Source organism: Micropterus dolomieu, linkage group LG22 (assembly GCF_021292245.1).
Source record: "Micropterus dolomieu isolate WLL.071019.BEF.003 ecotype Adirondacks linkage group LG22, ASM2129224v1, whole genome shotgun sequence".
NCBI lineage: Eukaryota > Metazoa > Chordata > Actinopteri > Centrarchiformes > Centrarchidae > Micropterus > Micropterus dolomieu.
The window spans coordinates 24,687,888-24,715,740 of record NC_060171.1 but is presented as its reverse complement, the minus strand read 5'-3'; the positions used below and the strand labels follow the sequence as shown (position 1 = coordinate 24,715,740).

The following is a 27,853-nucleotide window of genomic DNA, read 5'->3' as shown; positions in this document are numbered from 1 at the left end:
ACTGTGTGGATTCAAATCTTTACAGCTAATGTAATGCAGTGGGGTTTAAAAACCATCTTTGACACATTTTTACTTAAAATGGTTTAATGATTCATTACAGAAGCTGGGATTTAATATTTTTTTGACAATGACATTACCATACAAGGTTGTGGGGAAACAAGTCTTACAACAAATGCAGGCATCCACACAGTTCTTGGCAATTCTCAGACATACAGTAGATTAAACATTTGGAAATGATGTGGGAGGGTGACAGACACATAATGGTTATGTTTGACTGCATCATACTGCTGAGGGACGGAGAGGCACGAATACACCTGTGCTTAACCTTCTCATTGTCTTTACCTCTTACTTAAGCAGGATAATTAATGTATCAATTGGAAGACGGTTATCTGAGTTACTTTGTGTGTGGATAACAAGTGGTTTAATTAGGTTTGGAAGATGAAATGGCACTGCTTGATTTACTCAAGTCCCATATTAGTTCATTGGCCTATTTCACAAAGTAAAGACAGTAAATTAACTCCTTCCATATCTCTTATGAATACATCTAAATAATGTGAGTGTACTGCTCATAAAATCACTTAAAAATAATATTGGGAAAACCTGGAAATTTATGTTGATTTATAGCCTTGCAACCACGTAAATAGCTGGTTCAGACTGTTGGATTTATTTAGATAATCTCCCACATAAAATTCCAGAAATGTCATCTAGCCAATTTGTACACGTGCAATGAGAAGCTCTATACTATGGCCACAGGTCAGTGTTGGTGATAACAAGCTTCAGCATAGGAGGCAATCTCAGGGTCAAAGGCAGCAGTGATAACAGTGTAAGGCTTTACCTCCCAACACTGACCAATCTAAACTGTCACTTTCCTTCACAGTAGTCATAACAAGTCAACACATTTCCCTCCATGGGAATCCCTCTTAGAAATCATTACAGTCAAGTCCAATCCTTAAGTTGAGGGAAACAAACTAATGAAATTTTTTTTTAATCACCTCAATCCCCATTCCCATGTTGCGATTAATGCATATATCATAAAAGTACAAACAGCTGGTGTGCTGAATGACGTTTTTAAAGATGGCTTTCCGTATATGATGCATATTCTTGTGTCATGTATGAACCCTTATTCTAGAGATGGAGCTAGTTCAAGCCAATATGTATGAATGCCTCATAGTGGAGGTAAATTAAAATACAAATCACCAGATTAATGCATTGCTCGTCCTTCGGCACAGTTAAGCTCGTCCGGCGTCAGGTCCCTGTTGAATGTATGGTGACTAAAATGAATGGGCCATGGAACCGTTTCAACTGCAGCCAAGACAAACACAAACTAGAAAGTCTATATTGATGGCATCAGTATTTATAAAATACGCCTATCATATAATTTCATAAAGACAGAATATTAGAAACTTGCATTGACCATTTGGTTGTAGTACATATAAGATGCATATAACACAGATTTTTTTCCCCATTTCATTCAGTCCACCATTAGCCCTTAACTGCTGTAATATGAGGCACTTGTCTGTTGATGTGGGCAGGACCGTGCACGTGGGAAATAAGTATATTTTGTCTTATGCTAATCCTGTATGTGAATTTTGAATAATATACATTTCAAATAGTAGATTTTTCAAGAATTAAGAAAATAATGGTCAGATTCACATTTACCTTACACATGCACCAACTATGCAAATGAAAAGTTTTCCTGGTTTATATTTTTGTAATTTGTTACTGTAATTATAGTTATGACTGACTGACTGACTGACTTACTTTATTTTCCATTCCATAGGCTGCATGTAGAGTACACAACTCTACCAGTCTCTGACAAACAGCTGGATTTGGAATTGGCCAATTACAAAAAATGCTGGTTGGCACCAGAGAGGAGGAAGGAATAAGGAAAGAGTATTAGAAAAGTGTGCCTCTTGGAAAATGGCTAAGTCATATCAGGGCAGATGACTGAAGAGGATTCCGATGATACAAATAAAAACTCTGAGTGTACATAATTTAACGAAATGGAGGGGGAAATGTAAATCTATTCAAATTATAGGCATTTGTAAACCTTACAAAATGCGGGATTTGCACAAAATATTAAAGAAAAGAAAAAGTACTGTCACGGTTTCTTTGGCAGTACAGCCCTGCTGTGTCCACAGGGACATCAATACGAGGTGGGAGGCTTTTAACCCCCTGAGGTCCTTGTTAGTTCATAGTGTGGGCTGGTGAAACCTTTCCTCCAGCCTCACCTCCTGTTTTTAAGGCCACTGGTGATCGATGCATTGTTTTAATAGATCAAAAGGTCGCGTCACTGATGGCTCAGAGAAGACCAGTGGGTTCAAGCAGGGGGTGGCCGCAGAGTCTCCAGTAAAGATTGGACCGCAGGTAAGGACAGCACGACTCTACCTAAACTCCCTCCAACACGGTAGCAGGCGTATCCCAGCATTCCCATCATGACACCCTTTATGACTGTGTGCAACACCCAGCTGAAACGCGAGGGAGGTGCAACACTGAGGAAGAGACAGACGGACACATTGAGCGGCTGTAGAATTGAAATGTTACTATTACTGACTGAGATGTCCAGTGTCAAGACAAACATACCTAATGATTTCATTAATGTTGAGCTGCTTCTCCCAGTTTCTTTCTATGCCAGGGACGTGGCCCATCCCTACAACTCCCACCACCACAGCAGGCACTTCTACAAAAAAAGCATAAAATGTTGTTACATTTGACAACACATAAATTATCCAGGACAAATGCAAAAAGGGCAACATGATGATTCACAAAGTGAGTTCCTTTGGTCTCATCATGAACACTAAATTAGCTTTTAAGCAACTGTAAGCAATAACAGTTCAAACAAATGTCCCACTGCATTTCCATTAACAGTCTCTGCGGCAATCAAACCGCATTCTCATTACTGGTTGGTTAATTATGCAAGAATCTAATAAGAAAGTTGATGATAGATAATACACAGAGGACAGCAGTGATGTCTATATCAACCATGTATGCAATTCCGGTGATACATTTAAAAAGTACAATAAAATCCAAACCATTTAATGTTCAATTCTAATGAGCAATGTATATGACAACAAAATCAACAGACAAAACACTATTTTATGATATGTTTGTGAACGAAAATATTCAATGTATCAACCCATAGATACAATGTACATACATGTCACGGAGGAAAGAACCGGATCAGGGAGCTAAAATCAACAACTAAGGAGTCTTGTGATAACTTAGTTCACTAAGTGTCTAATTACTAGTGTAATACGCACTCTGGGCATCAGGGGGGGACTCCACGCAGCGTGTAGCCTGGCGGAGCGTGTGTGTGAGGTAGATGTCTCTTTCAGCCACGATGGTCTGGTGGAGAGCAGGAAACTCGCCGATCATCTCTGACATGGTCTGCTCCAGCAGGTCCTTCTGTTTGCACTTCTCCACGTCCTCTTTACTAAAACATGACACACAGTCCAACACAGTGCTCACGCAGGAAGGAGGATAATTTTTTTTGCTTTCCTTTCCCACAGTATTTCAGCTACGACAGTATACAGTAAAGAAAGAGGAACACACAGTAAAAATGCGTAGGGCCAGATAAAATCTGCATGATTCTACAGTTTGTGTTCATGTTTTTGAAACATTTTTAAGCAGCCACTATTAGAAGTCTTGTGTACCATGCTTATGCTTTGATATTTATTATTTTTAGGGTGAAATTTGTCATTCTTCAGTGCAAAATTGTGTTTTTCAGTCTAGAAATACAAAATTCTGAGGATCAACTTTAGTGAGCTAAAAAATACCTTTTCAAACTGTGGGTATGGCCTGGCCTTTAAAAGATACTTTCAAGCATATACTGTGTTAAAGCGATTTCAGAAGATGGACACACAATCACTTTATGCAGAAAGCTTCCAGTCAGATCTCACAGACACCGGCAGTTTAGAAAATTGGCAGAGTTGCATGTACTCTTCAAAATATGTGTGGGTGCTCAGTCTAAACACAACACAGCAATGACACTCACACATGTACTGTAGCTGCCTTTTTTCCCCTGTGCAAAAATAGCTGAAAGCAAAATGTTTGCTACTGCTACCACAATTTCCCCCAATTACAGTGAAACAGCATGTTGTGATTCAGTTCTAAACCTAAAAAGTACTACGGTGAGCTCATACCTGATTGGGTCTGACAGAAAGCAAAGACCCCATGCCAGACGGGCCTTCTGCCACAGACTGAGAGCAGCAATGGCTCTCTTGAACGTCACAGGAATCGGCCTGTCCCCAAGGTGAAATTTACAGAACGGCACCCGTCCAGCCTGTGTGAAGAGAAAAAGAGAATCAAATAAAACACACAAAAATGAACCTATAGTCCACCTTTTTTTCCCCTTTTCTTTGTTCTTCTATGTTTTACCTCTTTGAATGCCTCCCTAAACTCTCCTCCAGGAGCCATGCCCAGTTGCTCCGTGATGTGAGCTGAAACTTTGAGCAGGAGAATCTGCATCAGGCCAGACATCAGCCCATTCTGACAAACACAGATGGCAGAAATAAGCATTCGCAAAAGCACAGATATGCCTTCAGTGGTTACTCTTCAAATTTGAGTTTTTAAATGTACGGACAGTACAACACATTCTTTAGTTCTATGCACTTACAATAACACAGAACCAAGAAGACTAACACACAAGTGCAGAACAGACAGAAAGCTCTTTAGCGACAAATAATCCTGCTTGTGCAACATATGTCAGTGATATTAATTTCGATCCCCTTCACTGTTTCTCCCCCTCATAGGATAAGAGGTGTTTCAAATTCCAAAACACCGTTAATGATTTATTGATAACACACCTCACTGTCATTGTGTCACTGTTACCCTTTCTACCTCTCTTCATTTTATCTGCTCTTGCTATTTTTCACACTGCGACCATTGTTAATTCCCATCATTCTGAAAGCCAGACCTGTTTGATGGCCTGCTGAACCTTTTCCAGGTTGATGTCTTTGGCTTCCCGCAGCAGTGTATTTTCGTCCATCTTCAACATAGACACTCTGTACTGGCACAGCTCCACCACCACCACGTCTGGCTGCACAGCGCGGATGGTCTGCGTGACGAAGAGGCAGCAGTGGTTTTGGAAGATAAGAGAGCATAAGAGGGTCAGAGAGAGACAAGAGGCCAGCATGGGAGGAAAAAAAAAAAAAAAAGCAATGTGCAAACAGACGAAGACAAGATTATGCTTTGCAAAAGATGCCGACCCTAATTACAGTATAAACAGGTGCTACTCTACAGCACTTCTCCACATTCACAGAAGTACTCCATTATTTCACTGGCAATTCACAGCATATCCCATTTGAAAAGGGTGCAAGTGGGATATCCTACATATCCCGTTGTAAATTCTCATTGGCTCACCGTGGCCACATCCTTTTTGCTGCTGTCACTGAAGTGGGCAGTGCCCACCAGGTACAGGAGGCTGCCATCAGGGGCAGTGAGACGGGTCACTGTGTCTGGCAGCTCAGGGGACGACTGGCGGCGCTGGGCTCGCAACTGCCAAAGCAGCTCCATTGCTTCACCATCCGCTGTACAGAAACAACAGAGACAGATATTAAAAGGGACAGAAGAAAACTATAGTGTTTGGTGTCTTAGTATAACTATGATATGTTAACAGGAAGGACAGTTTTTCAAGTTTCCAGAAAAATTGTCTAGTTATATTTTTCTTCAACACATTAGCTAATTTTCATCCCATTACTTTGCATAAGCAGCTTCAAACAAGCAGCATCTCTATTAATGATGAGTTAAGTTACTGCCGTTATATAAACTACAGACAAGTCTAGGAACAGAAGAATAGAAAAGTATACACAAAAATTTCATACTCTGTAGCTCTGGGAAAATAGCAACAAAGTCTGTGGCTATTGTGGACAGTAAGGTGACACATGCATTTGCATCTGGAAAAGCTTATTAAGGTATGATGTGGTATTACGTGGAGGTAATGCTCCAGGCAGTAGCACTACATAATGAATCCCTTTTTTGTACAATGCATGGAATTTGTAAGACTTTCATTATTGTACCATGCTAATTTACTATTTGAATTAACCCTGACAGCGAAAAGGCTGCTGCAATGAACGGTCAGTATCCAGTCAAGCAAAATGTAAAAAAAAAAAAAAGTATTTAATTTAAATGACATAAAATTTTAGTGCAACAGAAACAATGACATGGCAAACGGTCACATTTTTAAAAAGAGATATTACACCATCTGTCTCATGAAATACAGCATATAAATGTACCGGTATGTAGAAAAAAAAAAAACTGCTTACAGAGCCCTGGAGGTAGACAAGGCAGTTCCTCTTCTGAGGGATCCTCTGATGGGCCGACTGACTCATCCTGCCAGACATGAAGACAGCAAACAATATCTTAGACAGGAGGCACGATTAAGAGATTATTCATGTCAAAAGCCTAGCCAGGTTGAGAAAGACTGACTGACTGAACATAATTAGGTCACTGTTCAGTGCAAATTAAAATTGCAATGGTTGAAAAAGAACTTTAACAAGTTTTTAACAGAATAACGTGTGTTTAAACTGAGACTACATCTAAAGTACTCAAGCTTCCCAGTGTGGCCGCTTACCCGAGTGTGAGCGGGACATCTGGAAAAACATCAGTCAAAAACACCTCTCTCACACAAACATGTATGTAACTGTTACAAACCTCTGAGTTGTTGTCCTGGTCCATGTTTGAAGCACTGGAAGCTGCGTGTGACAGAGAGCAGGATGAAGCCATGCGTTATTTACGACTGAACAGTGAGACGTTCACTGACAGCTGGAGACAGTAAGTTGCTGACTGCTGACGTAGCTTAAAGTGTAACGAGCAATGGTTTCTGTCTGAATCGCAGCTAACGCGGTGATGTTGATGGGAAACGTGTTCACGGTAACTGATTTATGAATACAAATCAAATCGTCTTAAACGACGCTGTCATTAAGTTAACGTTACGACTCAATGTTACCTAAACAAGAGGCTTGCACACCAAAGGAAGAAGTGACATGCCGGGGGCAGGTTTACAAACTAGCTAACGTTACTTCCAGGTACGGGACTGCAAACCATTGAGCATTGGGTTGGCTAGCTAACTTACCGGATGATGATAACAGCTAACGTTAACTCAAGCTAATGTAGGCTAGCAAGTCCGGTAAGAATTTCTTCAACTCATACACGTTAAAAACGGAATAATCTCACAACAAATGCTGCCACTATGAAGTACACTATATTCGGTAATATACGCCACGGTTGTCTAAAACAAATATCAACAACTTACCAAGAAAGCCAGCCCGTTTGTCAGCTTACTCCTCGCCAGTTACAGCACCTATACAATGCTCGGCTGCTGAAACTGACAGCTGCAGTGCATTCTGGTACATGTAGTCATTGATTGTTGGAATGCGCACATGGTTTTTTATATAATGAAAATGTTTTTAATTTGTTGTCATTATAACATCTCACACAGTATCAATCAAAGTATGGACTCTTTTTTTCTCTCCACGTTTTCACTATCATCAAGACTGTCAGAGCTTTACCTCCGCACTGTCCCAATGTGAAAATCTCCACAGAGCTGTGATACAACGTATAACGTGCTCTCACGGACACTAGTGCTACAAGTCTTAAAGTGCTTTTGGATGCATTTAGTGTGCTTTAGTAGTCTAAAATGGTAACTACGAGCCAACCTGTGTCATGACAATGAGATGGAAACCGACGTGGGAAAGTTATTGCCTCCCATCGCAAGTCTTGAAGTGTGTGCTTACTGAATGTCCCAGAAGAAAAGATGAGTATAGTAGGCTATGCTTAGGTCTACCTATACTGTAAGCAGGACCCTGGGTAGGTGTCACACTGGTGTGTAAGTCAGTGCAGACAATTAATGACATTCCTGTAATCATGTATGCAGCTGCAAGAAATGTGTGTTGAAAGGTTGTGGTAGGCACCCATCCCCTTGTCCACTCACTCGTTCCCTGTGAAAAGTGCTAACATAAATTATAGTCGTGGTCTTACTACAAATAACAGACCAACTAGTCTAAATGTTCATTCTTTCATGTGAGACGGGGCAGAACTACTGAAATAACTACTGTGTCAGAGACAGCGGATGACAATCCAAACCTTTGTCATCATATAATAATCCTTCCAGTGAGGTTAACATCTACTCATCACTTCATTCACATCACATCACAGCACTCCTACAAGAAGCCAGCAGAACACAAAAGTCACATACAGTGCCAGTGAGTCCAGCTCCATTCAAAGTATTGGAGCTGCTATTAAAGTCTTCAAGAAGAGAACACCCACATCGCTCCCTTTTTACTACATGTCTCGCAGTATCAGTAACAGTTTATCCGAGCAATATTGCATGTCACCTCACAGTGCCACACTTTGATTGTGGAGTCTGTTCTTTTGCTCTTTCTTCATATAATATGCCAATTTACCTATTATTAATGACGTGCAAATAGAGTCGAGTCAAGATCTGAGGCACATCCCTAATCTACGGTGAAATGGCAATGATAAAGCCATGAAATGTGTGTTATATTTTAAACACCCCACAACACTGAGTCATATACAGTGTCTATAAATGTATAGCGTTCTGTGAGATTTGATGCTGTAAGCGCATACATTATTGCCACAAATATATTGTGATCTTTTGCATATTAATTGTGCTGATCTCAACAACTGTATTGCGTGAGCTACCTTTCTACTTGGCTATTTATTATATAAAGGGACTAAGCGTTATTATAATGTGTTTAAAATACATTTTGTTTGAAGCCATAATGCGGTCTTCTTTACAGATATTCATCTCTAAGTTGTGTGCCCCCCTTTTTTTTTTTAGAAAGCTTGCTCATCTCTCATTGCCACTCATCCCTTCAGTAGGCCTTTTCAGTATAGCTGTTATATAGCACCCTGTTGAATTATATCACTGCTGGTTTCATTGGAGGGTGTTTAGCTGTGCACAGTCATCCTGAGACATGAGTGTGACATCATTTCCTATAGTAATACTCTGGTCAACACGATCAAACACACAAGCATTTGCCATATCCTCTCTGAATCAATTTTCCCATCTAAAAGTCATTTTGCTTTTATGACTGCTAGTTCCTTGTCATTTTCTCACTTTCCACTTTCTGCTCATGAGTCAGCCCAATCCAGCCATCACAGAAGTGTGTGAGTTAATTTAAAGAGTAGAGGTGGCTGTTGATAGGAGGTGATTGACATGGTGGTCATGTGCGCAGAGTGTAGTGTTGGGGAAAGGAATCTCAGCGTTCCTCTTTTTCTCCTTCTTCAACATTCCCCAGCAGCGATGAGCTCCCCAGGTCTCTCTGCCAGTCTGTCTCTACGGTTTTCTTCATCCTCTTCTTCCTCGAAGAGAGTGCGATGTATAGTCAGCAGCTGGTGTGTAGGGGCAATGGTTAGCGCTGGTGGCTGAGACTCAGGGTTTTCTGTATCGGTGAGAGGCTCCCTTGGAGGAGGAGAGGACTTGGGACTGAGGGTGTCCTCGCTGGAGGGAGGGTTTGGGCTCACGCCGTTTACGTACGTGTTGGTGGGCAGGGTCACTGTAGAAAAGGCAGTGTTGGTCGATTCAGGAGAGAGAACCTTAGTTTCTGAAAATACAAGAAGAAATATTGGACAGGGTAGAGGAAGAGAGGAGAAAATCAAAGTCTCTAATGACAACAGTGTAGGCAATGTGTCCCTTTCAAAAAAAAATAAAATACAAAGGTCGACAATAGTTGTACAGAGATACTCTGAGGATATAGGGGTGCAAACTTGATACCTTTCAATGAAAGGTCATTTAAGGTGATCCAGAATTGTTAATTTGTGTGATTGGTGATGCGCTTTCCGACTTGAAGGCTCTTGTATTCTGTGTATTCTTGGCACATGCAACGCATATGAGAAAGTAAACACTGAAGAGGGCTGTCTCTGGAAGTCAATTTGCATGCCTTAAAACTAGCATAGGCAATTTATTTTAATATTTGTTAAAATTCTCTTTACATCCTGACAGGGATCAATAAATCAAATGTTCATAAGAAGAAAAACTTCCAGTATCTCTGGCTGTCGCTGGACTGTAATAAATTAGGACTAGTCATTTCATTGGGACGGAATAAAATGATTGGCTGGCCTACCTACCTGTTTACCTGCATTTGCACCCATTGTGCTTGAAAATGTGTTTTGGGGGAGTGGCTTTGGAGGGAGGCTTGAAGTGAGGCGGTGGTTATGATACTTTCATAATCTAGCTGTCTCTTGCTAGTTTCTCCAATGTTGCCTACCCTAGCTTTACGAATAGCAAGAGTACGTTAGCTTTATCATATCCATTTTCTTTACGCTAATATAATATTAGCAAGGCTAATACTGTCATACTGTATTAAACAAGTTGCTTTAGGATTTGTTTTGGAACATGAAACTAATTCATGAGGCAACGGTGTAGACATTTAGATTAAATGTTAATTATGATGTAGTTAAATGCTTGTTACAGTAGCCTAATTATGTCGCTTGAGTAGGGGGCAAATGCCATGCTCACTGAAAATGACAGAAGCTGAATGTAAATTACCTTATGACATTTTTTCTCTCAGTTGTAGTGGCTTTTAAATCAATTTATAAAAGTCATATATACGCCCTTTACACACACAAGACATTTTGTTAATATGGCAAAGACACACTTAAAGGTGGGGTAAGGCACACCAGCTCCAGACAGCTATACTCACAACTCTCCTGCTATTATAGCTAACATCACAACAACAGCATGTCTTAGCAAACTAGAAAGTAAGCTGAATGTCTGTGGACAAGATATTTAACATTTCCTGACACAAATTGTGGCTTGAACGGCTGGTATATTGTTGTGTGGCCTGGTATGGGCCACTTTATTTGTTTCCCATTTACAGAGCCAGGACTGTGTACAAACACCAGATTATTTAAAAGATGATATATATTTAAAAGAACGTCTTACGATGAATGTCTTCACAATCCCGGTGCTCACAATCAGCAGTAACTAGCTAACGCTTTGTTTTTTTGTGTTTCATTTCCAAAACAGGTATAATTATTGGTTTCAACTGGAACGCTAAGACTGACTGACCAGGTATAACAACATGTCATGAATAATCATACCCACTGGACCAAGCTGTCATTGCAATGTGCAAGGTACAGTTAGATGAGGTGGGATGCTAGATGTCTGTTAGCTAACACAGGAAAATATTCAATATTTGAACCAAATGGCTCAAGGGAAATGTCATTAATTCTGCCCTGAACCAGAAAGCGCAAGAGTGAAGGAAAGATCAGTACCTGTAAGTGCACCAGACACATGGACAATAGTGTGCGTGCCTTCAATATACACCGTATCCATATTGTGCTCAGACGGTAGAGGTTCTATGGTTGTGGCTTCCACCTTGGGCTTACGAATGGTCAGCATGTATGGATGAACATCCAGAGAGAAGTTGCGAGTGTGCTTTTTCTCCATCCCACTTAGATCTACGATTGAAAATGAAAAGTCTGACTTAAAAGGAGGTAGAACTTTACAGCAAAAAGACAGGTCATTCATCCAAAGTATATTTAAACCTCTTTAACTGATTGCCTGGCCTCTTCAAACAAGCCGTAAACAGCATATTTATATTATCACTGTACAAAGTTGATATGGCGAACATGTTAGCAAACAGTTGCTTAGCAGATACACAGCAACATTAGCATGCATTTGGAGTCATGTTTCTGTTTTAGCTCTGGTTTGGTTTCTCCACCAACTCCTGAGAAGAACATCTGGCTCTTAGCAGCTAAATGCTCCACTATGTTCACTTTCTAGTCACTAACTTGCCTGCTATTTTCCCTGAAAACAGCTGCCTGCTGCGTCTGGATACAACGTTGACGAAATCTGTGAGAGTGAACCAAAACAGTTGCGGGCTGTAAAACCAAGACAGTTAGCTGAAAGATGCTAAAAAGTTCCGTAAAGTTAAGGGGAACTGCAGCATCTGGTGATAATTTTCTGTAGATTTGTCACTAGGAGCAATCCCTTTCACATAACACATAGTCATTTGATCCATTGTTAATATAAGAACATTGATTAGTGTAGCTTTAAATTGAAAATCTTTCTGTCACAGACCTAGAGCTTGTGTCCGTATAGCATTTTTTTCTGGCAGATAAACACTGGCACTGGCAGGGATGAAGCACTTGTGTGGTGAGAGAAAAAAAAAATGCTATTTTGGCAAAAGGTTGACTACACAGCGAACAACAAGTTTACAACCTATAGGGTGTTGAAAGCATCAGTGTCTGGCTGATCTGCTCCCACAAATGGGCATTTTTGTATCATATCATTAAGCTCAGAATAGACAGACATGGCCAGAACAAGCTTGTCCTCAATTTTCTTGGTTACAAGGTTGACAAGTTCCGCCCCTTCTAATATATGATTGGTTGCCTGAAAAGGAGCAAAGATGACGACACAAGTGCTTTTCTGAAAGGTTCAACCAAAAGCGCTCAAAGAAGCTGCACAAAAAAGTTGGAGCGCTCTGAAAAAAAGATGCTGGGTGCAGTGCTTTTTCTGTAGGCTGCCGCGTAGGCTTATTGGGATCAATCAAAAACAACTGCTATATGGACACAAGCCCTTACTGTTCATAGTATTCTTTCTGCATAGGCTACCCAGAGCTGCCAACTCTCACCCATTTAGCGTGGGACTCACGCAATTGACACTTTTCACACGCTCTCATGCCACATATCAATTTTCTCACAACGTGAAAAACATCCAGCTGATGTGACACCAGCGTATGCTGTTAAAGTAATCAAGTGGACCCAATCTTGCACTGTGAATTGCAGAAAGATTGTGATGAGTGGTAACGTTGCGTGATGTTTTGCCATCTTAACAGTTAAATATGGATACATGAAGGTAAGGAGGATCATGTTCCTATATAGGCCATACGCCATTACATTTAAGACAATGAGATGGTGGCTATACAATGTTTGTTTTATTTATTGTTTATATTTTTTAAAAAGTGAGTAAAAAGGCATGCATTATGAGTCACATGAGACGCGCCCCATATACAAGGCTATGTCCTTCCAGCAGCAGCCCGTGTTCGAGTCCAGCCTGCAGCCCTCTGCTACAAGTCGTGCCCTATCTCTCTCCCTTATTTCCTGGCTCTATCCCCTTTCCTGTCTCTCAAATAAAGGGAAAAAAAGAGATAGTGTAGCTGAAGGGATTGAAATTGAAACTTGCTCTGTTTGGGACTGTCTCACTGCTCCAAGAGGCTTCCCATTTAAGTGGCTGTGAGCTGCACTTTATCAGATGTGCCAAAGTTAACATTTGTGTGGATTTGGGGTGGGATTTATGCTTGATCAAAAGTGCTTTAAGTAAGTTTCGTTTTCCACTTCCCTGTCTCCACCAGTACAATCAAAACCAAAAGTTTCCTTGTCTGTCAGACAGGATGAAGGGGATACTACCTTATCAGCAGATAAGCTAATGCACAGCAGAGTCAAGTGCATGTAGAAAATATTATGAATTGTCATTATATGATGACGTTATTCTCGTAATATGATGACTTTTTTCTCGACATGTCAGAGAACAGATATGTGGGATTCTGAATGTGCAGAAAGTTTTGAACATAAGCAAAACACTTGCTGAAATACAGGAGCTTTCAAAGTCCAGGGGTTTATAAATGCATTTATCATTGATGTGAAAAGGTGCCACATGCACATTTAAAAAGGTTACATCCCCAAACAATATACAATATACAAATACACAAAAGAGGAGGGAAGACTAAATCATGCCTACGTGTCCATACATTCACTAGAATGCAAGAAAACACTCTCCGAAATTACACACATTTTCTGGGGGGAAGGTCCCCAGATACTTAATTAGGTTTGTCTCCTGATGTAGGCTATGACGTTAGGAGGTTGGCAAAAATGCTGATCAGTCATACTTCATAATTACTTCATAATTCATCACTGACCATGATTATTGAGTCAAGAGTGATGACCCCGAACCCTGTGGTGGGTAATGTCACAGAAGGCATACACCGCCCTAACCTATACCAAATCTCACTCCAAACTCATCTGAAAAGTTGGCAGCCCTGTGCATACCTTTTGTTGCAGGATATTGTGTGCTCTTGCTATCCAGAAGTGGTGCAATGAAGTTGTCTGCCACTGTCTTTCGTCTGACTGGTTTGGGTTTTTCAGGCTTGGTGTTATTTTCCAGACGTGTCATGGTTAGGGGTTCCTTTACAAAGGACAGAAAACACAAGAATAGGTTAAACTGCAGTTCAGGCAGCCAAAGGCAACCAGCATAGACGTGTTCTACATATTTTGGATAAATGAGGACCACTTCCTGTACTTTAGAGAAAGAGGATCAAGAGCTGATATGGCTCAGGTGGAAGCATTTTGAACAGAAATACTGTCCATGTTGACATGAACTGCTGTGCTTCAGTGAACTACTAGTTACTAGAGGATAACACGTTAATGTTTTCATAACTGCTGTCACTGATGCTGAATAAATGTTGATGAGTTAAACTGGAGACATGGAAAGTGTTCTCAGGTAGCTGCCTTACCTTGAATGGCTGGGGAAGAGGATTTGAACTTGGGATCCATTTAATTTTCTTACGGGGCCGTTTGATGACCAGCGGCTCCCCACCCATCTCTCCCACTCCCAGGTCCATATTTGGATCTAGTGTTTGTATTCCAGAGTCCCTCACAGTGGGCGTTGCATCATGGTTGGACTGTGCAAGCGCAGCCAACAACTGCCTCACCACATTGTCATACATGAGGTCACTCTCATTGGTGATGAAGTCCAGTCGGTTGAGCGACTTGATGTGGTCCCTGTTCTCGTTGCAGAACATGGCCAGGATGTTGATATCACAGAACTGAGACTTCTGCCAGCGTCGCCGTGTTTTAATACCAACTTTATGCAGTTTGTCAAATACAAAGTTGGACTTGCGCACCACAAACAAATGCAGCAAATTAAGCAGGATGATCAGGTTCATGGTGCAGAGCAAAGCAATGTCAACTGCTGCCATGATGCGCTGAAGCTGCACAGCAGGCAGCTTACAGTTGACCCTGAGCTTCAGCTCTGAGTAGCTGCTAATATCTGGGGGCTCACCTAGTGCACAGGTAAACTCATTCTGCCTTTGGCGGGCATAGTAAGCGCTCAGATAGGAAATGGGGATAGAACTGAGGCAGATAATTGCCAGATGGCGTGCCAGGTAAAGCTTAGCCAGAAAGTTACTTTGGCCTCGTCTCTCCAAATATTTCTCAAACAGGTTCTGCTCTGGACTTTTCTCCTTCTCTGCGTTCTCTATGATCTCCCTCCTCTCTCGCTCAGTTATGCCAGGTCCTTTGGATTGGATCTGCTTCTCAATCTTTGGGGCTCGGCCTTCAGCAGCTCGATGATAGCAGTTATCAATCTCTTGAAGCAGGAAATTGAGCTCTGAAGTGAGCCGTGTAGAGGCAAGGAACTCCCAGCCCAAAGCAGGAATGTACATGATTCCAGCAAAGGCCAGCAGGGCATAGGGGAGGAACTTGTGCTCAAATAGTGAAGGCCAAAGGTGAGACTCCACACCAGGAATGGCATCCCGCAGCTCTGTCCAGCAGTAGCCTCTTGCATACAGTGCCTGGTCTCTGGTGAAGTTGTGTGGTGTGTAACAGTATATGGACTCCTCTGAAGAAAGTACAGATAGAAAGAAGCAGCCCAAACATTACTTTAACAAGTTGGATGATTATAATATAAATTAAGCTGGCAGAAGAATGCTACAGCTACATCCTGGGTCTTACTGTCATTTTTCACTGATCACTCCTATCAGCTCTTGAATTTTATTGGCAACATGAAAACTCTGCAAGACACAATTTAACAACATGTGAGGGGCCAGACAGAGAGATACACTTTAACAGTGTTATCCAAGCCACCTATTTGATAGGGAAAAGGCAAACATTCCTGAAATAGCTTTTGTAATAATTGTAGTGTAAAACACACAACTACATTGAGTACTGTGAGTCAAAAGTTAACTAATATGTGTCTCAGAAATAGTGGAACAGATGTTTTGAACAGACAGTCTAGGAAATAACTTTAATTAGAATCATTCACCTGTCCTGCTGTGTGTCTCTGACAATACTCACGCTGCTATTTGAAATGATAGAAGTGTCTGCCTGGCTCATAGAGGAAGTGAGAGGTTGTTCTCTCTCTGTTAAGTCCGTTAAGTACAAAGTGGTTCAGGGCTGCAGCAAGTCCACTTTCAATCTTTGGATCTAAGTGCAGTGACATTTGATAATACAAATGGTTGCGTTGCGTTTCATAAATGTTTTAAAATGACTATTAGAAGATTTTTTTAAAGTCAGCATGCGTTCTTTTATGTTACTGGTAATAAGGACAATATGTGCTGTGACATCACAGCCACACAAGGCAGGATACTGTCCTTGTGCTGAGTCATCTAAAAGTTGTTTGGCAATGCCCTACATGTCATTGTAAAACCCACCAGTGAGGGAATACTGAAGAACTTGTCTGAACGCCCACATCTTTCTGCTGCTGAAGTTATACGGTCAGTCCCAGATGGCTTCATGCAGAGAGTCTGACTCAGCAATGAACTTACATCTCTCCCATCCATCGCTTCCACTCTGCCTCTTAACCAAACACCCTCCTCTTCCCCCTCCTATCTCTATCTCCAGAATCTCTCTAGCCCTTTCCAGACATTTCTAGCTCTCTCTGTCTGCTACTCTAATGCACTTTCCCTGCCTTGCCTAATCTCCTACGTACAGCACACTTCTTCTTATCACTGTACGTCCCAGAAGACGCAAAAGCACTGCATGGCTAACAGAAAATATGGGTGTGATTCAACTTCCTTAACCTTTATCACATTCTTGTGGAGAGACTTTGCAGACTTGTGCTGTATATGTGACAAAGTCCACTGTATGTGTACATTCCAGACCCTTTGCAGACCTGGTCAAAAATATTATGAGGGATAACAGCTGCTGTCGTAACTTAGACACCCCTAGCTTTGGTAGGTTACTGTAGCAATGAACCCCCTCTAATGGCAGATGTCTCACCTGCAAAGTTCCTTGTGAAGACGAGGGTGACCAGCAGGATGGGGATGATCACCGTCCCTATAGTAACAACACGATCAAAGGGCAGCTCCAGTTTGAGCTGCACCATGAGGCTGGCCAGTGCCAGGCCCTTGTCATCCTGAGAGGAGCCTGGCAAGATGAGCTCCTTCAGCTTCTCGCCGGCGAGTAGAGCTGTGGCCATGTCTAAGTTCTGATCGAGGATGTTCTGCATCCGGAACACAAAGGGCGCAGACCACAACTGCCCTCAGGGCTGGAGGGGAGACCAGACACTCCCCGCTGTAGTTAAATGCTCCTCAACACAGTGTGATACACTTGCACACAGGCTTTCCCACAGCTGTTCTCTTCTAGAAGAACAGACATCACGTTCAGAAGCGCACTCCTCGCTCGGCCTCTTCTGGGTGCATGCCTGTGTTTGGCCCCATCTCTACAGCGCCTGGCCTCAGTCCACACACTCTGTGTGGCAGGTTGAGGAATGAGTTTAGGAAGAGCGCTTGCGATCCCCAGGGAAGGTGACTGCTGGCTGAAGAGCTGTTACGTGAGCTTCGGTAAGGAGAAGCTCTGAACAATCCTTTCCTGAAAGACAAATGACCAGTTAGGTCAGTTAGTATGTGCATTTTTTTATTATTAAAGTACAGTGAGGTACAAGATGTCATTACTGGGAACATGTGTACAATAGATAATTAGTGCAACCAGGTTTCAAACCAACCGTAGTGTGGATTTGTATTGTCTCACACTTTCCTCCAGAACATTCTCTCTTCCCTTCCTTGTCCTCTATAATGCAGTCATGTGACTGAGGACGACTAACCCTCAGTCTGTGACCAGTGGAGTGTGTCAATGTGGTTACATCTAAGGGGGGTGTGTGCCTTTGAGCGAGCAAGGACACTAAAGGGCAGGTTTGTTCTCTGGGGAGTATGCTAACATGAAATTGATTAAAAACAGAATTTATTCAATGATTTTGACAAATGTTTTGTCTTGAAATTAACAACCTTGTCTTAATGGACACTGACTCTGTGCCCCCTGCCCCTCTCTGGACTCCTGGTGGTCGTCATCTCTGTGGAACAGCATGTTCACACTGGGGTGTCAGGTGCACCCAGACACTTGTCAGTGGGATGTCTTGCCATGTGTGTCAGAGTGTGTGTACACGTGTGAGTGTTTGAGTGAACTTGAACAGTAATTGTGCAGGGTGGAATTGGTGCCTGCTGCACGCTCATTTCTCTTGAAGGTTATGTGAATGTCCTTCAAGAGGAGCAGGAATACATCACCCTTTCTCATGTGCAATCTCCATCTCTCCCTCCTCTACCTTTCCTCTCATTATACAAAAACACAGCTCATCTTGGAAATCCTTAAAAGCAAAGCCCTCTGGTCAGGGGCTGGAAAGTACACTTAATATCTCAGGAAGTGGAACCTTGAGACTGTGGTCGTACAAGTACAGGGGACAATTAGCGTTCTCTTGTCAGCTTTGTAGCACTCTCACCCACAAGAAGAGAAACATCGTAAGGAGAGGATTTCTTTGAAACATTATCAGAGAACATAATTCAAGGCTGCATATGTTAATTCTGACATCATGCAGTAACTGGTGTTATATCTGGGATAGCATGACGTTACATAGTACAGATTTGACTCTGTCCTGTCCACATACTGCCTGGTGACAGTCAAGACAACTTTATACATATCCTCAAATACTGTCTCAAGGAAAAGGGGAAATAAACTTTGCATAATTTAAATTTAAAGGGGCAGCATCACATTTTTGGCGCTCAGTTAGAGGCTGCACTGCTGTCTGTGAGCCCTTGGCACTGTTCCAGTCTGACAGATATTACCCTTCAGTTGGGTAACGCTACCAGTGTTTAGAGAGGGAATTCCACATTTTTTGGCTACTACAGATTCCCGCTTGGCTGTGACCAGTACAGCTGGAGTACAAAGAGATGGAGCTAAGCTCCGGGACAACAGCTGAACAAGAGGAGCCTCATTCATTCATTATGAATTAGATGATGGCCAAAGAGGGAAGAACTTTCAGTCCCCATCTGACATTTCAGATAACAAATCTGAACAGATAATATAGCAGACCAATGATGCATTTTAGAAAGATGAACAATTTTATACTAACACTGAGATACTAACAGTGAAAAGAACACCATAAACCTCACTGTTTTCTTACTTTTGACTACCAGCAAGTCCCTATAGGAACACTGAAGGAACATTTCATCAGGGTGAGAGAAGATCATTATGTCCTAATTAGCTCGTTTTGAGCTATGACTGCTGTCTCCTGACGGGTCTGTGAGTCCAGGACAGAATCGCAACCAGGAGGACCGCACTTCCAGAGACATTGCGTTGCAATGAACTGCAGCTGCCTGCAGATGACGAGCCGTTTCAGGACCTGAGCAGCGGATAGCTCCCGGATAGCCAGCCGGAGACGAGCTGCTGCTGATGATCCAGTGTAGCGATTGAGTGTGTGTGCTGCTCTGTGTCTGTGTGTGTGTGTAAGAGAGAGAGAGAGAGAAGAGAAGATCCTACTGTCGGAGTCTCTAAGATGCTCCATACCTGCATCAGCTGTCTACATGTCCGCACTGGAAAGCGGAGAGGAAAGCCACACTCTCGAGCCAATGTGCATGCAGCGGGAAAATAACAGAAAGCCACTCACCATGACTCGCTGCATCTCCCAGCGCGGTAAGAGTTAATCTGCAGTGCGGGCGAGCAGCTACAGCATCCGAGCACACCGGTTTGTTCCGCCTTTCCCCCGCCAGCTCCCCTCCCCGCCCTGCCTCATCCTCAGAAACAAGGGATGAGATACCACATTAAGATTCTGTAGTTCATCACATCACCTCGCTTTCATCTCCGCGGTTAACCGAATTAACGCAGAACTGTGACCGAAGGGCAGGCGGTGTGTGTGGCAGAGATGCTGAAAGATGAATTCAGTGATGTTGCAGAAATCGACATCCTACTAATTCTATAATAATTTTTAAAATATGTTTATCATAATAATTTTAGGAATCTAGATTCTTATGTGAGGGTTAGTGAAATATTGCAGTGATATCATCGACGATAAAACACAATCAATAATAGTATCTAATAAGGGATTATCTATTTAGGACTAAGACTGGACTACATAGTCCACTAGCTACCACTTCCCATCCTCTGTTCGTTCAGTCTACAACCTAACTAGGACCTGCAAGGCTGTGACAGGCTTATTGATAGGTTTATCCAGCCCGCCCATCAACTCTGAGTGTGGGACTTGACATAGACACGTGCAAACAACGAATGGGAAAGATGTTTGTCATTCAAATTCAGTGGGTGTGGCGAGGACTTTTCAAGGGGTGCATTCAAGAAGAGCAGTCAGTTAGGGGACCATGCAGTGGAGGATGACCCGACTCAACTCAAGTGTGAAATAACGTACAGCCTTCTGCAGTTGATAATGGAGGTGCCCCTAATTGCATGGGCTACTTGTAGTGGTAACCTATGTGGAGAGAGTTACCAGATTCTAGAACAGCAATAAATAAATGGCTATTTTAATATGTGTATTTGTTAGTATTGCTCTTGCCAACTGACACAGGTTTGCCTTTTAATTTACCGCTGCATCACTGCTGAACAGGGAGATTGGTACGTTTGTTTGTAGCTCCTGCTGCCATTGCTCACTGTAGGGAGTCTTGTGCTGCAGCATTTATCAGCTGGACTGAGCCACAAGTCAGAGTACCTCAAGCCGGTTTCCTCTGGTTAGTAAAGCCCACCTCACTAAGTCTGCTTCAAAATACAGCCCCCCCAGCATTGTTGCAAAGATCTTGGTGATGTTCATGTTTATGATGTGACAAAGCTTACTGTTTCTTGTCATGGTGGTGTGAAGAATGCAAAAGAATGCAGCCTATGGGAAAGAAAATAGTTAAAGGAGACATTATATCCAGAGGTGTCCTCCCCATTTACATACAAGGGTGGGGGCTTAAATCTGTATCACATCAATGCCAAAAGCTGAATTAATACCTCTATGGCAGTGTTAACAGAATCTGAACACTATAGGAATCATAAAGGTAGACTTTATAGCAGAACAGATGTATGCCATTTCAGGCGATTGTACACTGAGTGTGTGTTTGAAATTTTGGCAAACCAAAACTGTCTAGAAATATGTTGTACATGCATTAAAGTCTTGGCCTGTATGCATAACACCTCCAGTAAATGGCATGGTTGTGGTTTCATCTAGGCCTTCTGAGGCATAATCTTATATGTAAGGGAGGGCAATGACTCCCTGTTAATAAGCATAGATCATGTGCAGTGGCTAACACAGAATGGAGCGGAAGGGAGTAAATTATAAGAGCATTAGCATATTGTAGTAAATACATTAGTGTGAATATAATGAGAACACCATTCTCACTTTCAAAAAGAAAGCAGGGGTGAGTAGGGTTTCCCCCCAGTAAATATACAAAAATATATCACCTATAGTTTAGTTTAGTACAGCCTGACCTCTAAAAATAGGATAAGAACTCAACAGTATTTCCTGGAGTTATTTTAGGATGCAGGTAGTTAGTGCCATGTATATTTGCCGTCTGGTCTGTCATCTTGCCATCTATACTGTATCTGCAGATTGATCAAATGAGCAACATCAAACAATAACCAGAGCAACCACAGAACATTGTACACATGTGTTTACTTACAGTTGATGCCAAACATTTTATTTTCTAAATGTGACACAATTTCAGTTAAAACTCTTCACATCAGTTAATATCTGCAATTCTCTTAATAAACTGTTGCAACCATTACCACACCACTTTGAAGACACAAAGAGGCCTGCTACTGAACAAAATACAACAGTCAAGAGAGTGCTGTAAGATAAGTGTTGACTATTTGGAAAGAAAATCTGCAGAGAATAATGTCTGCCACTGATTTTTAAACATGTTTCATTTGCTGTCCGAGGATCTTTTGCATCTGTGGAAAACTCCTATAAATGTGGCTGTTTCAAAACATCACAAGGTCATGACATGTTGATACCTTATAATAAATTGAGCCAGTGCCGGGTAATAGAAAAGCCACCACACGCGGGAGAAAAGCATCAAAAATGCACATTTCTCATTTTAGATCAATCTATTTTTTGGGATATAAAAAATATCAAACATTTTCATTTCATCCTGACATCCTTTCCAACCTCGACAACGATACGGACAAAACGGTACCATCTGTTAAATCCAAAATTAATTCAGTTGTATGTGTTTGCTGCATAGAAGAAATAGAACAAACATCATAATTGCTCTGAACATTTTTATACTTGTTAAAATTGACTCACATGATTGTTCATTGAATGGTTCACTTCCCACTTCAAATGATGCCATTCCTCACTACAGTAAGAGGGCAACATTTATAAAAACCCAGAAAACAGACATCAAAGCAAAGTGCTCATAACATTATCTAGGCAAATATCTTAACCAATAACAAATAAAAGAATCATATTTGCTGCTTTGTATTCGTTCAAGTTTTTTTCTCTTTCTGATTTCTTTCCATATCTTTCATTCTTTATTTTCCCCACCTTTTCCTCTATCTCTCATTCTGAATACATCTTAACTGTTTTTTTTTCTTTCTTCTAGCATGTTCTGTCCCAGTTTGTACTCTTACAGCTCACAGAGTTTCTTTTATTCCTTGTTCTCCCACTTCTCATCGCACTGCAGGGCTGTTCATTGGGCCATTTGGACCACAACTGCCTTCCAGGTTCTGTCTTTGTCAAATTCCTGCAGCGTTCCATTAGATGCTTGCTGCTGAGGGAGCAAAACAGGAAGATGGAGGAAGAGAGAGAGATTGGAGAGATGAAATGTGGAAGAGATAAATGATGTGTGAAGGATAAAAAGCTTTGTGTGTTTTTGTGTGACTAGCTCACAGATGTTTATGTCATTATCAATTATTGAAATGACGTGTACATGAGTTGAGTTGGTCAGAACACCTGGACAGAATTAAACTCTCAAATGTCCTTTGTTGAAAGTGGACAGACAGACAAGGAGAAAAAAAAGAGACACAGATACATCTGTGTACACAACTCCTGCTTTTACCTGCCGTACCTCGCAGTAGTGGGTTGGGGTGTGCATGTTGTCCTCGCACTCTGGAGCCCCCATGCGGAGCTGACTCTTGTAGGAGGCACAGTGCACCACAGTGGCTGAAGTTAGAATTGCCTGCACCAGCAGCAGCACCATCAGAATCAGCAGCAGGATGTCGTAGGATTGCTGGACCCCCCCCCCCACACACACACACAAGAAAATTAGATGATTTCTCAAGAACATTTCTCAATGAGTCGATTTCACACTTTATCTAAAATCTGTAAAATAAATCTGTATTTCTCCTGCAAATGGAGGTCAGGGCTGGTTACTGCTTACGAAGGAACCTGCACATTGCATATTACTGGGGGACATGTTCACTTCATTAAACTCACCTTGGCTGTTGGTACATCATACAGGAAAATTTCAACAAAGCTGATCACACTGCAAGAGAGGAAGCCGGAGGCTGAAAAGAGCAAGGGAGACGTCACACTGCTGATGGCAATCAGCATCTCCACCTGAGAGACACCAGGAAGAGGGAAAACAGAAAAACTAAAAAAAGGATAAAAGAAAAAGGAAATAGACCCAGTTTGTATAACTGAGAAATTTTATTTTGAATGATAAAAATGATCCTTCCTCAGCAGACACTCCTTATTAGCTCCCAGAAGATAGGCCTACAATAAGTAACTTTATTTATAGAGCACCTATCAGCAGCCGAACATCACAAAGTGCTTCACAATAAAATATAAGAAAACAGACATAAGAAACACCAAAAAACAGAATTAAATTTAAAAACATGACACAAAGACACATCTAAATAAGTAGATCTTGAACTGAAAGGGTCCATATCCATTAGTCCATTAAGAGAGCCTTCCAAAGTTTAGGAGCCACAACCTCAAAAGCACTGTGTTCAGAGGATGTTAGAGACCTGGTACTATTATAGGGCTAGAGGGGGATTTCTAATGCAGTTGTCTGACCAGAGCTCTATAAGTGATCACAATAACCTTGAATTGAGTTCTGCATATGCAAGACAAACAGAATAGGACTAAGGACCGAACCTTGGGGCACACAACAAAACAGAGTTTCTGATAAAGACACATATAGCAATAGCAACTGAGAAACTCCTATCACAGAGGTAGGAGGAGAACTATTCCAGGACTAATCCAGAATTACCCACCCACTGCTGAAGTCTGTCAGTAAGCATACTGTAGTCTTCGGTGTCAAGAGCTACACTGAGATCCAACAGTACCAAAACATTCTCCTGCATCACAGTATATCAATATATCATTTGAGACTCTTAAGAGCTGTTTCCTAGTATGATTTGCAAAATCACAAAATTGAAAGTATTTGAAGTCTAATAAAGACAGACAGCGCAAAATGAATTATGTTAATTGTCTTGCACTCACCAGACACTTCTTGGGGTATTCTGACACAACATGGCTGGCAATAGCACTGGGAAAACACTGCAAAGGAGTAAAGACGAGACATAAAGGTGTAATGGACTGCATTGTAGTTTTTGTTCTAAACTGCAATCTCTGTCATAAAGAAAAGTAAGTTTAAGTAAGAAAAACTCACAGCCACAAGAATCCAGAAAAATGTGACAGACAGGTACGGACCAGGAAGCAAAGCATCCATGTTGAGGGCAATAATTCCTCCAAACACAGCAGAAATTCCCACGATTACTTCAATCACCTATTAGAGATGTTCTTCAGTGATTGATAAGCATTGGCCAGACAGAAATATCATATGCAAATAAACTGAAAACTACTCACAGAATACGCTTTAAGGAGTCGAGTGGGGAACACTGCAGGCGTTATAACCACAGGTCTGTCATATGTCACCGGCTAAAAGATTGAAAGGAGTTAGGATGGAAGATTGAAAGCTCTAGGGAGAGTAAGAGGAAGGAGACATCAGTTGGAGGAATCAAAGCAATCAATTACTCATACGCACACACTCAAGCACACACCTTCCTGTGGCAGCAGCAGTCTTCTGCAGAGCGGGCTGACAGGATGACAGTACTGGCCATCAACACCTCCAGTACAATCATCAGGATGAGGTTAAAGTTGATCTGAATAGACAGAGTGGGAGGGGGAGCAGAGACACAACAGCAGAAGGACAATTAAAGAAGGGAAACTTGATATGCTTATGTGCAACCAACAAATTGGAAGATATCAGTGCATTACTACAAAGGATTTACATTGACAGCGGAAGGGTTCAGGACCAGTTTACATCCGAACCAAACCAGGCAGGTGGTCGTTACAGCAAATGTTGACACGTAGACCACCTGGAAATCTGACACCTTGAGAAAAAAACAAGAAAACATCAGACCTTTATTTGTATCAAGCCTCAATTGCCTTGAGGAAATTCAATTAGAAATCCATTAAAACATAATTATCTCTTTTGCCTTTGGTGTGTTCATTGTTTACTCACTGCAACATGTCTGTTCTTGGCAATGGCGAAACTGGCTATCGCTGCAGGGAGGCCCTGTGAAGAACAGACCAAACTAGAGAAGGCGATTTCTGAAGAAACTGTGGTGTAAATTCTGGATGTTGAAAAGCTGACGCTAAACTGCATTGTTGGTTTTAAAAGTGGAATAAAATCATTAATGGATGAAGATGTGGAATATTTTAAGGTTTGTTGAAAAGCTGATGCTACTCTGCATTCCTGGCTTAATTTTGTATGAAGAAGCAGCTAAAGGAGGATGAAGAGCTGGAAAAGTGGAAAATGGAACAGGTTTGATTTTCTGCGTTTTTTGCATCCGTCAAAAGCACAATATCATTTCATAACTCAGATACTCTACTTTCGACAGGTCAGACAGTAGCCTAATATTCATGTGGATAATTATGATGATGATGAGAAGGTGGCGTTTAAATTAAAGGGTGAGGACTGCACACAGACAGGGAGGGAGGACAGCTCAGCCCCTTCAGCTAGCCATGGTGCCAAACGCAAGATGTGGGCAGAGAGAGGTAAACATCTTGGGAAGATCCTCCAGTGGAGAAAAGCAAGGGAGGCAATGAGAGAGAAGGAGCGAGAGACAAAGCAAGAGACAGAGTGACAGCAGCGTCAGGATTTGCAGGAGCTGCAGGCAGATGTGTCCACAAAATCACTACAAGAGAGAGGAGACTCTGAAAGAGCTGCGTGAGATTTGTGTGAATTAGAGCAGGTTAGAAATGTCCCCGTTTCTACCTCCCTCCTGAAAAATCTGGTCTCAGTTAAGATGGAAGTCTATACAGCAGTTGGGGGTGGCACCGCTGTCCCTTTGAAGCTAACTATGCTAAGTGAGTGTGTGTGTTTGATTCCATAGTAACATGTCTGCTACCGGCACACATTTTCCTGCGATTTGATGTATAAATGATGGATGTGGAGTGAAAACTGCGGCAGTGAGAGCAAGTTTAAAAGTAGATTTTCAGATGATTTGACACCTCCTCTGCACTGATGTTACCCACTATAGCTTTGAACGTTCTGCCCCGCACATATACTCAAAAATTTCAGAAGGTATAAAATTTCTTTAATTTGAATGAAATGATTTAATGTGAGAAAGCCCAAAAGGTTTAAGTTTGAATGGAGTTTCTAAGTGAATGTATGGATGAGCAGGATGAGGCTGAAGATTTTTCTCATCAACTCACATTATGCTGACACTTCAAAGAATGTTAAATATTTTGAAAAGTTTTAATGGGATTTGAAAAGTTGAATAATGCCTAGAATGTACAGAAGATGTGAAACATTTTGATTTTTAACTGGAGCTTCTAGCTAAAAGTATGAATGAGTTGAAAAAGTGGGTAAATGTGGATATTTTTAACGTAACCTGAAATATTAAGATAATAAGATATAATATATATATATATATATAAAGATAATAATAATAACGGCTGAATGATAATAAAGAACTTTATGCATAGAAGAACATATTCACATCGATGAGCAGCTGCGTGTGTCTATTTAACAGATGCTGTATTACTGACATTTTGATGTCTAATCTAAACAATGTGTATAAGCACATTAAGGCAGAGCTGAATATGAATGTGACTGTGATTACACTTGCATGATGGTCACTTACTGAGCCTGCAGCACAGCGTAGGTAGTCCATGGCAACAGGAAACACATTTCCCAGGTACAGAGAGAAACCAGATGTGATAAGCAGACTGCCCTGTGGACACGCACACACACAGGCATGCACACAAATACAAATACAGACACTCAGAAATGCGTTCAACAGGTAAGACTGCACAAGAATGCTAACTCTCACACACATCCACACACATATTTTACAATACAATAAAACATTTAACTGAAATGCCCAGTTAATAAGACATAACACAATACACACAGCCAAACTGCTGACATTTTAAATACGGACAGGGAGCAACCCCATCACATTCCTACTTCAGCCTTTTTTTTATTGATTAGAGCTTGCACTGTCTGGAGCCATACTGTTGTGATGTGGAAGCACAAAACAAGATGTCGCCATCCCACTCAAAATTTCTAGACTGGGATCCTGTATCATCAGAGTAAAAGATCACCCCAACCTTTAAACTTTGTGTGTAATGGACTAAATAGATACACCCTGTCATGTGCCTCCTTTGTACCCGTCCCTGACCATGCATCTTTCCTCTCACCCCTATAAGGACGCTGTAGAGCCAGGCCCTGTAGCTGAAGCAGGGGTGCTTCAGAGCCTCCGGCTGGGCCAGCTGCAGGTCACTGGCCCTCACGTCCACTGTGTAGCTGTCCCGCTCGGGTTTATACCGCTCTCCCCGTTCCGGCCTTCTCTCTGCTCCTCTGTCGCCCCGTCGCCCCAGCGTCCCACCGCCCCTCTCCAGGGTGGGCATGTGGCTGTAGGTGAACTCCTCTCTGGCGGAGAGCTCGTCGGACTGCAT

General features: G+C 41.8%; 3 protein-coding genes and 1 long non-coding RNA gene across 4 annotated transcripts; 1 reads left to right on the top strand and 3 right to left on the bottom strand.

The window, feature by feature from the left end:
• Positions 1-66: 66 nt before the first annotated feature.
• On the bottom strand, positions 67-7,575 carry trabd (TraB domain containing). The gene is made up of 10 exons (XM_046038431.1): positions 7,253-7,575; positions 6,652-6,692; positions 6,264-6,330; positions 5,362-5,528; positions 4,916-5,056; positions 4,378-4,488; positions 4,143-4,282; positions 3,261-3,433; positions 2,584-2,680; positions 67-2,492 (listed from the first exon to the last, which is right to left on the bottom strand). The coding sequence occupies exons 2-10, from the start codon at positions 6,673-6,675 to the stop codon at positions 2,321-2,323; spliced, it is 1,092 nt and encodes a 363-aa protein (XP_045894387.1). The 5' UTR covers positions 6,676-6,692; positions 7,253-7,575; the 3' UTR covers positions 67-2,320.
• On the top strand, positions 6,659-22,791 carry LOC123962360. Its single transcript, XR_006822912.1, has 3 exons — positions 6,659-6,870; positions 10,991-11,097; positions 22,623-22,791. It is a non-coding gene; the product is annotated as an uncharacterized LOC123962360 (long non-coding RNA).
• On the bottom strand, positions 8,782-17,337 carry panx2 (pannexin 2). Its single transcript, XM_046038429.1, has 6 exons — positions 16,963-17,337; positions 14,478-15,583; positions 14,014-14,149; positions 11,762-11,818; positions 11,239-11,424; positions 8,782-9,566 (listed from the first exon to the last, which is right to left on the bottom strand). The coding sequence occupies exons 1-6, from the start codon at positions 17,189-17,191 to the stop codon at positions 9,247-9,249; spliced, it is 2,034 nt and encodes a 677-aa protein (XP_045894385.1). The 5' UTR covers positions 17,192-17,337; the 3' UTR covers positions 8,782-9,246.
• Positions 22,629-27,853, bottom strand: mlc1 (modulator of VRAC current 1). The gene is made up of 11 exons (XM_046038430.1): positions 27,596-27,853; positions 27,037-27,126; positions 25,410-25,463; positions 25,177-25,278; positions 24,946-25,047; positions 24,752-24,823; positions 24,555-24,671; positions 24,386-24,442; positions 23,375-23,497; positions 23,007-23,168; positions 22,629-22,709 (listed from the first exon to the last, which is right to left on the bottom strand). The coding sequence occupies exons 1-11, from the start codon at positions 27,851-27,853 to the stop codon at positions 22,629-22,631; spliced, it is 1,218 nt and encodes a 405-aa protein (XP_045894386.1).